Source organism: Vanacampus margaritifer, chromosome 15 (genome assembly GCF_051991255.1).
Source record: "Vanacampus margaritifer isolate UIUO_Vmar chromosome 15, RoL_Vmar_1.0, whole genome shotgun sequence".
Lineage (NCBI taxonomy): Eukaryota > Metazoa > Chordata > Actinopteri > Syngnathiformes > Syngnathidae > Vanacampus > Vanacampus margaritifer.
In genome coordinates this window covers 16,254,083-16,266,480 of record NC_135446.1, presented here as the reverse complement: position 1 = coordinate 16,266,480, position 12,398 = coordinate 16,254,083, and the positions used below count along the sequence as shown (strand labels likewise).

The 12,398-nt window shown below is 39.5% G+C and overlaps 1 protein-coding gene across 21 annotated transcripts in view; it reads left to right on the top strand.

Annotated features, from left to right (window-relative positions):
* The window catches only part of LOC144035454 (ankyrin-2-like), a 37,071-nt gene that overhangs the window by 13,139 nt on the left and 11,534 nt on the right, over positions 1 to 12,398 (top strand). For 14 of the 21 annotated variants that reach the window (XM_077545156.1, XM_077545152.1, XM_077545165.1 and 11 more), the window contains 22 exons: positions 1,956 to 2,054; positions 2,144 to 2,242; positions 2,585 to 2,683; positions 3,578 to 3,775; positions 3,856 to 3,954; positions 4,034 to 4,132; positions 4,203 to 4,301; positions 4,378 to 4,575; positions 4,933 to 5,031; positions 5,711 to 5,809; positions 5,983 to 6,180; positions 6,442 to 6,540; positions 6,623 to 6,721; positions 6,831 to 6,929; positions 7,835 to 7,933; positions 8,013 to 8,085; positions 8,430 to 8,571; positions 8,844 to 8,925; positions 9,014 to 9,117; positions 9,502 to 9,540; positions 11,513 to 11,737; positions 11,906 to 12,004. In XM_077545156.1, coding sequence (XP_077401282.1) covers positions 1,956 to 2,054; positions 2,144 to 2,242; positions 2,585 to 2,683; positions 3,578 to 3,775; positions 3,856 to 3,954; positions 4,034 to 4,132; positions 4,203 to 4,301; positions 4,378 to 4,575; positions 4,933 to 5,031; positions 5,711 to 5,809; positions 5,983 to 6,180; positions 6,442 to 6,540; positions 6,623 to 6,721; positions 6,831 to 6,929; positions 7,835 to 7,933; positions 8,013 to 8,085; positions 8,430 to 8,571; positions 8,844 to 8,925; positions 9,014 to 9,117; positions 9,502 to 9,540; positions 11,513 to 11,737; positions 11,906 to 12,004 — 2,546 coding nt within the window. The other 7 variants (XM_077545155.1, XM_077545151.1, XM_077545166.1 and 4 more) reach the window with 4 other exon arrangements.

Genomic DNA, 12,398 nt, shown 5'->3' with positions numbered 1-12,398 from the left:
CTGATATTTCCCTCCGTCATGTCCCCTGCTTCAGATGATGGTCAATAGAACTACTGAGGTATATGGTGTTGTTGTTTTTTTTTTACCGGCCTCATAACTATTTATTTTCTGCCACATTTCACAGTGCTGTATGAAAAAAAAATAACCGTCACTTTAGTTTTCAGTTTCACCACCGTTATTCTCGGCCTCCATTGCATGGCAACGCCTCTCTGTTTGTCTGTGTTCTTTTTATTCTTTTTTTTTTTTTCTTCAGATGCATTGTAAATTTGTGCTGTTCAACACTACTAATTGGTGACTCTTGCTAAACATTAACATGCCTTTTTTTTTTGTTGAGGAAACAAACCTTAACATTGGTATGTTGCATGCTTTATATAATCAGTAGTCTGTGGAATTGAGGGTTGCCAGAATTGAAACCCAACCTACAGTGGAATCCAAATTCTAGAAATGTTGTTCGATTGCTTCCGAAAAGGAGCCAGGTAAAATCTTAATACAATTAGATTTTTCAATGTTCATTCATTTTTTTAAAAAAACACTAATAATTTCAATAATATGCAAAAAATATGTTCTACCTCATCAACATAGATTGTTTCAAAATGTAGGCGTTTCAAACTTAGGTTATTGCATTCTATTAGTTCACCACTAGATGACACTAAATTCTACACAATGCCACTTTAAGGAAACACATATTTTGCTTTTGTTTGAGCTAGTTAGATCTCTATTATGACTAGACCCACAAAAAAACCCTTGTCTGAAAAGACACAGAAAGTCTGCCATATTGGTTTTGAGGCGGCCATTTCATGTTGATTTATTTTTACCGTTTCTTGGGGTCATTGAGAACTGGCCTCCTCGAAATTTTGAAAAATTTCGAAATTAAACATCACTTAGCAAAATAACATTTGTTGCGTATATCTACATGAGTATCACTAGAAGACACGGGAAATGTACCAGTTTGTTTTGAAGCAGCCATTTTAGTATAATTTTGTCCATTTCCATGGGTTTTTCAAAAACAAACTAGTCTGGGGCCTTGGGTTTGACACCTGTTATAAAACACAATCAACAGTCGCATCATTTGACCTCCATTTTCATATCTTGTGTGCTTACAATTTGTCACAGTTCCAAATCGTTTTTTTTTTTTTGTTACTCGTGGCAGCCCTCCTTAGAAACTTCAGGTTCCTGATCAGCTATGTCACATGCATGTACACGCCCTTCCTTAATTTGGCACCGTTCTGTGTTTGATGACTGCAACGTTTTGAAACCATCACATTTAGTCACTGAATTCTCAGCACTTTTGTAAACAACTTTTTCACATGAAATCGGACCAAAACTTACAGAATGGCAAGGTAAGGCAGACATTTCACAACTACTCAAACCTGCTGTATAATCTAACATTTCTGATGTAGTAATTCTCATTACTAATGCTAATATTTTGATGAAGTCAATATATTTATTTTTTATTTGTACATGTAAAAAAAGTTCCACTGTGTCTACTTTGATTGTATAAATGCTGAGACGATGTGGATGAAAGTGAGAATTTAAGAACCGCATGCAAAATTTTGATGACCAGCTTTTTAGTTAATTCATTCAGTCATTAGTCACTTTGGTTGCTGTTTTGTCTTGAATAACTGAAAAAAAAAGCTCTTTCTCAGCATTCATACATTTTCTGAGTAGAATCACAATGTTTTGTTTCAATATAATTTGATCCTGTCTATTTTGTAACGATTGTATGATTGCTTGCCATATTGTTTCTCCTTGCATTGTGTTTCCCATCACTGACTTAAAAGTGATTGTGACAGCCTGCATGAAGTGTGTTGCTTTTGTTTGTTTTGGTTTTGTTTTTTTTTTACCTGTAATTTGACTTCCTACTTTGCATACCTGATGGCATTTAAATCCAACGCATGCATTGTGTGAGTCAAGTTCTAGTCTTCACGCTTTTCTCTCTCATTCCTGCACTCTAGAGTGGATTCACCCCACTGCATATCGCTGCCCACTATGGGAACGTCAACGTGGCCACACTCCTACTGAACCGAGGGGCAGCTGTGGACTTCCTCGCCAGGGTAAGATCCGACAAACCAGCCATTCCCAACCACTGTGAGATCATCTGGAGTGTGAATTTCTGTAACGGCATCGTTGATCTTCTTTGCAGAACGGTATTACTCCCCTTCACGTCGCATCCAAGCGAGGCAACACAAACATGGTTTGCCTGCTACTGGATCGCGGCTCTCAGATAGATGCGAAAACAAGAGTAAGTGCTTTGAGGAAGTGCGTCAATCAATATCTACATCTGTCTTTTGTGATACATTGTCAAATGATTCATTATTGTTGTGGGGAAAGTGCATTAAATTCCATGGCAGTGCCAGCTATCCATTAAGGTATTTCATTATGTTATATAGGCAGACTCAATTCACAGGCTGAGTCTATCCTTCCCAAGGGAGGGATTTATTAGATTTGTTTTTGTATGTACCGGTAGTTTTCACTGGGTATTTTTGAACAAGACATTTTCTTTATTGTCGTTTATTGCCCACAACTTCTATGAAAGTAGGTCATGGGAAAATGCCGCTCTAAATCTACTCTCCTCTCTCCGTAGGATGGCCTTACCCCGCTCCACTGCGCAGCCCGGAGTGGACACGACACAGCCGTTGAGCTTCTCCTGGAGAGAGGAGCGCCTCTGCTTGCCAGGACAAAGGTATCATTTTGACACTTTTGCAGTACAACGGACACAAACGGTCCCTTCCACTCACATTCACGCAGCTGTGTAGTCAAACTGTAGTCGGAAGTTGACCATTTTAGGGGAAATGAAGTAAAACGTTCTAAAACAGTCGTATTTGCATGAGAAATCTTTTAATTTTACCAAAATAAAGATGTAACTTCTAGAAAATTACAATAATGAAGTCGTAATTTAAAAAAAAATATTAATAATTAAGTCGTAATTAAAAAAAAAAAGGAATTTTGTAAGAATAGTATGCAGAAAAATATTGAATTGGAAAAAAAGAAGAAGTTTTTTTTAGACTATTTGATGAAAACAAAGTTTCAAAGTCTCATTATGAAAGTAGTGTCCTTAGAGGGACAATACGCAGAGAAAATACATGATTTGAATAGTTTTATGAAAATCAATTTATAACACTACAGGATCACCTTGACAGTCAAAAAGGTTAAAAATATATATATTTTAAGGGGTCTGCAATTTTGCAAAGTAAAAATTGGTAAAAGTCAGAATTCTAGTAAGTAATACTGTAATCACAAGGCAAACTTTTAACATTACAATAAAAAGTCGGAGTTCAAATTTGGCAAAAATGGCAAAACAAAGTTTTAGCGTTCGTCTTTTCTTTTAGGGTGTGCGGAGGTTAGAGGGTTTGCACCAAATCTCGAAAAAATTAACAGGGTGAATAGCAAAACATGAATAAATTATAGGCCTTCATTTTGAATTTAAAGGGCTCTGATTCAATTTGCTTACTTGACAAAGCTAACTGACCAGAGTAATACATGAAAAATGTTCCACCAGGATGCATTTGTACATCATTTGTAATGTAACGATAACAAAGTTTGGAATTTAACTTTGGTGTTCCTCATTCTTCCCCAGAATGGCCTGTCACCCCTTCACATGGCTGCCCAAGGCGATCACGTGGAATGCGTCAAACACCTTTTGCAGCACAAGGCGCCCATCGGTGACGTCACTTTGGACTACCTGACAGCTTTACACGTGGCAGCCCACTGCGGCCACTACAGAGTTACCAAGCTTCTTTTGGACAAGAGGGCCAACCCTAATGCCCGGGCATTGGTACCGCCACTTCTCCCTTTTTTTTTTCCTCATTTGAAATGATAATAATGGCAGTAAAAACATTCCCATCCATTCCGCAGAATGGCTTTACTCCGTTACACATAGCTTGTAAGAAGAACCGGGTGAAAGTCATGGAGTTGCTGGTCAAATATGGAGCCTCAATCCAGGCCGTTACAGAGGTACTCGATGAAATGTTTATTCAAGTGCACTGTCTTTAATGAAAGATTATTTAACGGTTGTTTTCCAAATTGTGTGAAGTCTGGTTTGACGCCAATCCACGTGGCAGCCTTCATGGGTCACCTTAACATAGTCCTGCTGCTGCTGCAAAATGGAGCGTCTCCAGACAGGAGCAACATTGTGAGTGAAACGAATCGCATTGACTTGATGAACGCCAACGCAATGATGTGACACGTATCGTGCTGTACAGCGCGGCGAAACATCGTTACACATGGCAGCCAGGGCCGGTCAGGTGGAGGTGGTTCGGTGCCTGCTGAGGAACGGAGCAATGGTTGACGCCAGGGCTCGGGTAAGAGCAGTGCCGGTTCGACCGTTTTGGGAAAATACAGTAATGAATATTGCAAAGAGAATCTTCTTGTGTTCAGGAGGACCAGACCCCTCTCCACATTGCCGCTCGGCTGGGGAAAACCGAGATTGTCCAGCTCCTCCTGCAACACATGGCCCACCCTGATGCAGCCACAGGCAATGGTTACACTCCCCTTCACATCGCCGCCAAGGAGGGCCAAGTGGAGACCGCCTCAATTCTGCTGGAGGCGGGGGCTTCGCACTCGCTGGCTACAAAGGTGGGTAGCCAATCCAGTGATGCTTAGCAGTGGGTCTGTTTTTTTAGTTCAACCAATCAGATTTCAGATTCACCTTCCACATTAACATCAGTATTTTTCCATCCTCTGGTTGGTTGATCTGAGTGAAACTGTTCAACTAAAAAAAAACACATACAACGACAACCATCTCTGGCTATTATGCTGTATTTAATTTATATTTTTTGTCATGTGTGTGAACCGGTACTGTAATTCCCCACTGAAGGCCAAATGGTACCAAATGCACAGCCCTCCACTTATGTACATTCACTACATTTGTTAGTGCATATTATGGACACTCAATGAGTAATTAATTGATGGTCTTTGGTATATCTTCCGCAGAAAGGATTTACTCCCCTTCATGTTGCCTCAAAATACGGAAGCCTAGATGTGGCCAAACTTCTGCTGCAGCGTTGTGCGCCACCAGATTCTGCAGGGAAGGTTGGCATTGAAAATAAAGAAGCTTGATGAAATTTGTACCATTCATATAAGCGTGCAAAAGCGTAACTTTGCAATTTGAAGTCATTTTAAGAGAATGCAGTCCTTACTAATAAATAATAGATTTGACATAATAGATTTGATCCATTACAGTAATCAAGCATGTGCGCCATTTGTATTTTTGTTTGGAACAAAAGTAATGCTTTGCAGCCATCTTGTGGCTTCTACAGGCAATTATAAACCTTTTTAAGGAGGCATCAGATCCTCCCTCGTAAATAGCGGGGAACACTGAAAATCTAGCTTTTGTATTTATTGCAGAGGGAACCGTTTTGAAGCTCAATTGGTAAAGTAGCAATAACGCAAATCCCGTATTCCAGAAAAAAAAAAGGGGGGGGGGGGGGTGACACAAAAAGCAAAAAAAAATTTCAATAATGTCATGGTCATTTGGCTTTTCTGTTGGCGATCAAAATCGGGAATCGGAAATTTTATTTTAAATACATACAGCTTGGCCCTACCATTACAAGAACAAGGAGCCATTTTATGGAAATAAGGACATAATTATTTCACAAAAAAAATGTGCGTGTTCCAAGAAGTTGTAATATTACAAGCAAAAACATTTTTTATAGCATATGAGGGGGGAAAAATACAAATATGTTCATAATATTCTGACTTTCTGTTTTAGAATGGCCTCACCCCACTCCATGTTGCAGCACATTATGATAACCAGAAGGTGGCGCTTCTACTTCTGGACAAAGGGGCATCCCCACACACGATTGCCAAGGTGAGACTTCAACTTCCAGTTCACTGCTTGGATTATTCCAAAAATGTTTTATGAGATTAAGTCTTTAGGAAGCTTCAGAGGTGGGATTTGGTTACATGGTCAAAAGTCCCAAGTCAACCTTCAAGTTTCATACATCATAGTTCTGTCTCCTGTGTTTTTTTTTTCTGGAGCAGAATGGTTACACCCCTCTCCACATTGTGGCCAAAAAGAACCAAATAGACATTGCGACAGTGCTACTGAACTATGGTGCCGAAACCAACGTCCTGACCAAACAGGGTGTCACGCCACTCCATTTGGCTTCGGAGGAGGGCCATGCTGACATGGCTGCACTGCTCCTGAGTAAGGGAGCTCATGTCAACACCCCTACTAAGGTACTGTGGAAGCATTCATTCATACCTACTACCTATCAATACTTTATAGCAAGCTAAGATTTAGCATACAAACACATAGCATGTTAGCATGTGATAAATTAGTATATTTGCTACAAATCATGTTGCAAAGTCGCTATGTCACTATATTTTACCGTACCTAATACCAACCGTATTTTACCGTATGCGTGCATGTTATCGGTTCTTGGTAAAATAAACCCACACTTTCAGTTAGATGATCATTATTTCTGTGTTGCGCTCTAGTGTGGCCTTACCGCGCTTCATTTGGCAGCGCAGGATGATAAAGTTGCTGTTGCAGAGATCCTTGACAGAAATGGTGCCAACCTCAACCAGCAGACCAAAGTAGGACACTATAAAAAGTTAACATACCAGTACATGTTTAAATCGAAAGTTTGGACCGTTGCAAACATGGTTTGTTTTACAGCTGGGCTACACTCCGCTAATTGTTGCATGTCACTATGGAAACACCAAAATGGTCAACTTCCTTCTTCAAAATGGCGCCAGCGTGACAGAAATGACCAAGGTATGAAATCCATAATGAATTGTTCTGTTTGGTGTATTCAGAACCGCAATATAGCGTGATAGCACTTTATGACCTTTTGGATGTAACTTGAAATTCATCGCTTCCACAGAATGGATACAGCCCTCTTCATCAGGCAGCCCAGCAGGGCAACACGCACATCATCAACATACTGTTGCAGTATGGGGCCAAGCCAAATGCTGTCACTGTGGTAATGTTCATGCACATTCAGATATCGTCGCTGTTATGTGAAAAACACTTATGTCCATTTTTGTCATTTTTTTTTACATTTTTACTAGGGGTGTCAGGCGATTATTTTTTTTATTCATAAGTAATCGCATGACTCATGATTAATCACTATTTTTTTATCTGTTCTAAATGTACAATAAAATATTATATAATTATATTCGTAGTTTTCATACTCTTGTTCACATAAAAGTGGAGAAAAATATTCAATTAACTCTTTGACTGCCAGACGTTTTCAGAAAAGGGATGCCGTGGGTGCCAGCCGATTTTAAGCATTTTGACTGATCTTTCAAGGTCCATAGAAAAGTATGTGTTTAGACTATGGAAACACACATACTACCAAAAAAAGATTGGACTCTCATCTTTCATCAGAAAAAAAAAGTTTGTTTCTACCTTATTCCGTTTTTCAGTAATCCACAATAGAAAATGGTTAGTTTCACCTCTGTTTTGAAACAAACGTCTTTTAACGTCTTTGGCACTCCTCCATAGGATTTTACTAAACGTTATTTAACGTTTTTTGGCAGTCAAAGAGCTAATAGAAATATGGCTACATTATTGATACAGTATTTTCATAATAATTAATAAAATTGAGTTAAAATTAAAAAGATTGTGAGTGTGATATTGATTTGTGTTGACCTCATTTTTCTGCCACTAGATGGCATAATTGCATTTGTAAGACATTGGTGACAGCTCAATGCATTTTTCTTTTCATATTAAGAGCAATCTAATCTTTAACATGAAGTAACTTCTAAATTGTGCACATTTATTAAATTTTAAAATACAACTTGGCCCCAGTCTCCACGAATATATGCATTATTATTAAATTTATTACTGCTAAAAGTTTTTTTTTTTTTTTTTTGTCTTGGCCAGAATGGGAACACCGCTCTTGGTATAGCTCGACGTCTGGGCTACATCTCTGTTGTGGACACGCTGAAAGTCGTCACAGAAGAGATCATCACCACCACAACAGTATGTTACACATCCAATCGCAAATCTGATTATATGTAATGAATGAGATTTAGGGAAAAAAAATATCCCTCACTACCAGACGGTGACAGAGAAACACAAACTGAATGTGCCGGAAACAATGACGGAAATACTGGATGTCTCAGATGAAGAAGGTCAGTCTCAAGAATCCTTGCTTTCCTGTTCATTCTACAGCAGGGGTGGCCAAGTTCGGTCCTCGAGAGCCCCTATCCAGCCTGTTTTCCATGTTTCTCTCCACTAGCACACCTGATTCATGATCAGGATCGTTATCAGGCTTCCGCAAAGCTTGCTGATCATTAGATTCAGCTGTGCTGCAGGAGGGAAACATGGAAAACAAGCTGGGTATGGGCTCTCGAGGACTGGACTTGGCCACCACTGTTCTACAGTGTTCCTCCGCTATTGTGGTTCCACGTTCACCTCTCCAATATATTGCAGCTTTGTTAAGCTCTTTTTTTTTTTTTTCTCTCCCACTGCCAAGGCGATGACACCATAACGGGCGACGGAGGAGAGTATTTAAGGGCTGAGGACCTCAGAGAGCTTGGAGATGATTCGCTGCCAGGACAGTATCTGGATAACATGAACTACCTCTGCTTCAGCAATGAGGGCGCGCACACCGGCAGGTAAAGCAAACTCAATGGACATTAAAAGCACACATATACACACACAGTGGAACCCGAGTTAATATTGCGTTAGTGGAATATAAGTTAAATGGCAAAATCCGCACGTTTTTATTCATCTCAGGGAGCGGCCATTTTGCCACTTGCTGTCGAGTAAAAATGACCTCACGGTTGCTGAGGTAACAACCAATCACAGCTCGTTTTCTGGAGCTGAGCTGTGATTGGTCGTTGCCGGAGCCTTGAGCATTGCATTGTATTATTTATTTCAATTGCAGTTCAGAAAGACCTTTCACCCCCACGCGCCAAAAATACTACCATAAACATGACAGCATGATGGATGAAATGCTCACCTGTCAGGTACGTACACATGAGCATACATTTAATTCAGGTTTCCAAATTTCGGCTTGTGGGCCAATTCTTATTCTTATCTCTTGCTTTGTCCCAGACGTCATCACTTCCAAGAGAAAATGAACAAGATTCATACAGGTTGAGTTGGGGCACAGAGAATCTGGACAACATAGATTTATCCTCCAGTCCACTGCACTCTGGGTATGTAAAGTAATAAAAAAATAAAAAAAGAGTGTTTGGTGTCAGAAGTGGGATACCACGGCTCCACAAGAATTAGTCTTCTTCCCCCACTGAGGTTGTCTGAAATTCAGCTTGAACACTCTGCTATCGAAGGATCAGGGTGTTTGGATGCCATTTTGGGGTTTTAGTTACAAAAAAAGCAGAAAATACACAGATAGTAGCTGTGTTTTTTTAGCGAATTCTTTTCTCCCAGAAAGATTTGACAGTCGGTGAGTATTTGTCAAGGGTGGCAAGGGTTTACTGTACTACTCTTATGGAAGATCAAGCAGAGTTTAATTGATTCTGATATACTCCTTCTTCTCTCTTTGGGTTTCACTTTGGCTGGATTCTATCCAATGTTTTTAGCCGTTGCTCTCCGTGCCGTGATGACACGGACCACAGCAGGTGATCTTCCATGCCTTGATTCAGCCATTCCATCTCTTCTTTTTTTTTTTTTTGTTTAATCTCCTACTTTCTTTGGGGGACGTTCTTGTCATCTATATACTTTAACCTCAAGTTGAGTTGACTATTGTTATTGTGTCAGTTTCGTTTGGTGTCTCTTTTGAACACTTGTTTGTTTTAAACCAGATCTTACTGACAACTGATCCTTGTTTAAATGTGTCCTTTTGTGTGTGTTGTGATGTCGAAACAAAAATCACAATACGGACAAGAGGTCCAGGTCCAATAAGCTGGGGTGTATTTTGCACAGTAATATTTGTCGAATAAATTTTACTCTAAATTGAATCTATTTGGTCCCACTCTAAGTAGAGTAAAATGTATACTAAAAAAAATAATATTCAAAGTAAGTTTTACTCAAAGTATTTTTACTGTGTATGACAGAATCTGCACATAAAAGAAATATATTAAAGATTTTTCACTCAGAAATTCAAAGTTCATTTTGCAAGGAGAGATTTTGACTAAATGTTACTATTTTTTATTTATTTTTTAAGTTACAAAAGGGTTGAGGAAGGAACTCACGACCTTCAGCTTGGGAGAATGCCACTCTACCACTAGCCTCGCCAGCCAGATTGATAATTGTGATGCACTCGAGGGAGTTCTTCACATTATCAATCTGGTACTTCACTAGGCAGACCCGTCCGTTGCTGTACACAGGGATGTGATTTTTCCGCTAATTCGCGGAATTCCGCTTTTTTTATCTCCAAAAATAAACATTTTAAATTTCCGTTTTTTTTTTTTTGTAGTTCATTGTGTATGCACATGACTCCGACAGATAACATCTTCTGCTATAACAAAGACATTTGTGGTATGTTCTAATATGAGTTACTTTTCATTTGGCCATGATACAATTATTTGTTCATGAAATTTGAACTCTTCAACATTATTTATGTGTTAACTTAGTAATCACATTAGTTAGATATGATGATATTCTCAGTGATAGTTTTTAAAAGCAAAGGCAGTCCAATGTTTTTGAATGTGACTGATTTTGAGTTGACTAAAACTGCCATTTTATATGGGATAGTTCAATATACATTGAAAATTTATGCTGTTGTTTTGTCTATTTCTTTGTCATGTGAGTGCATTGAAAGTACTTAAAAACACGGAAAACCCATGAGCTCCGGGAAGCCCCCCCTTGTCCCCCCACCAGGGCACTGCCCTGGACCTAGCTGGGTGCCGGCGGCCCCCAGACCCCCGGCTAAATCTTCAGATAATTTCACTTTGGTCAAATCACATCCCTGTGTACAACACTTCAAGCTGATTGGACGATTTGTTTCGACCAACCAAGGCAACGGATACAAATCTTGTCTTGGAGAGGGGCGGGGGGGGAAACGAACATCTTTACTAGATAAAAATGCACGAAACGCCTCTACGCTGTGAGAAAAATCTGCGAGAACATAATTAATTGCAGCATCTATTTGTCTGTTAATTTTGTTTGTTTCCCCTCGCCATCCGACCTGCCTATACAACGCCTGATTGGTCCGATAGAAAAAAGATTGGCTAGAAATGTATCAGCGGGAGCGGTACAAGATGAGTTTGTGAACTGAGTTTGTGAACTCACAAATACCGCGAGAATTCATCTTGCTGGCAAGGTTACTCTACCACCTGAGTTCTGCCACTCCTAGTGTTTGCTTACATCCAAGAGGAGACCTAAAACATTGAAGATTCCAGCTGACGAGCGATATGCTAACACACAGCAGGAGCTGCGTACTCGGAGTAGATTGACTCCCGACCTGAAGTTGTGGATTTGTTCCTCAACAATTGTGTGACTTTTAAACTGACTTTAAAAATAATAATAATAATTTCTAAGTGTAAATTTTACTCTATATAGAGCGGGAACAAATAGACCCAGTTTAAAGTAAAATTTACTCTACATAATTTACTGTGTATGTATTAAAGTGCCTGCTCTCTTATTCATCAGCTTCCTGGTTAGCTTCATGGTGGATGCAAGGGGCGGATCCATGCGGGGCTGCCGCCACAATGGCCTCCGCATCATCATCCCACCTGGGAAGTGCAGCGCTCCCACACGAGTGACCTGCAGGCTTGTGAAAAGGCACCGCCTGGCCAGCATGCCCCCCATTGTGGAAGGCGAGGGTCTAGCCAGCAGGTTTATTGAAGTCGCACCGTTTGGAGGCCAGCTTCTTGGGTAAGAACGCTGACTTTGTCTTTTGACCTCCCCTGAGTTTCATTTACTCCAGAATTCTGTCCCATGTTAGTTGTCAGAAACTGGATCAAACTTACGCATTGCATCCAAGACCAAATGTTGTGTGCGTGTCTTTTCTCACTTAATGCTGCGTATTGGAACATGACACAGTAAGCTCCACCTCCCCAGTGCCCCACCACCTCTCAATGAGGGCGAGAGTTTGGTGAGCAGAATCCTCCAGCTTGGCCCGCCGGGGACAAATTTCCTGGGGTAGGCTGCAAAAAAAAGACGCGACAAAAATTATGCTTACGAAAGAATGCTTATTGTTTATTTTCTCTTTTTTTCATTTAATTTTGTTTTTTGACATTACTAGCAAATTCCGAAGTTTTAGCAGAAAGCCTAATATTCTTGTGAGTAGTGTATGTAGTTTGATCTGACCTGGCGTGCACTGCTTTTTTTTTATTTATTTATTTTTTTCTTTTTTTTACAGGAGAGCTCAGTATTGTTCATTCGATTTGACATCATCATTGCTCTCCTTTTTTTTTTTTTTTTTTTTAATTCAACAAATCAATTAAAAAAATTTAATAAATGTTTTTTTTTTTTAAATACATATACATATATATATACACATATACATATATATATATATATATATATATATATA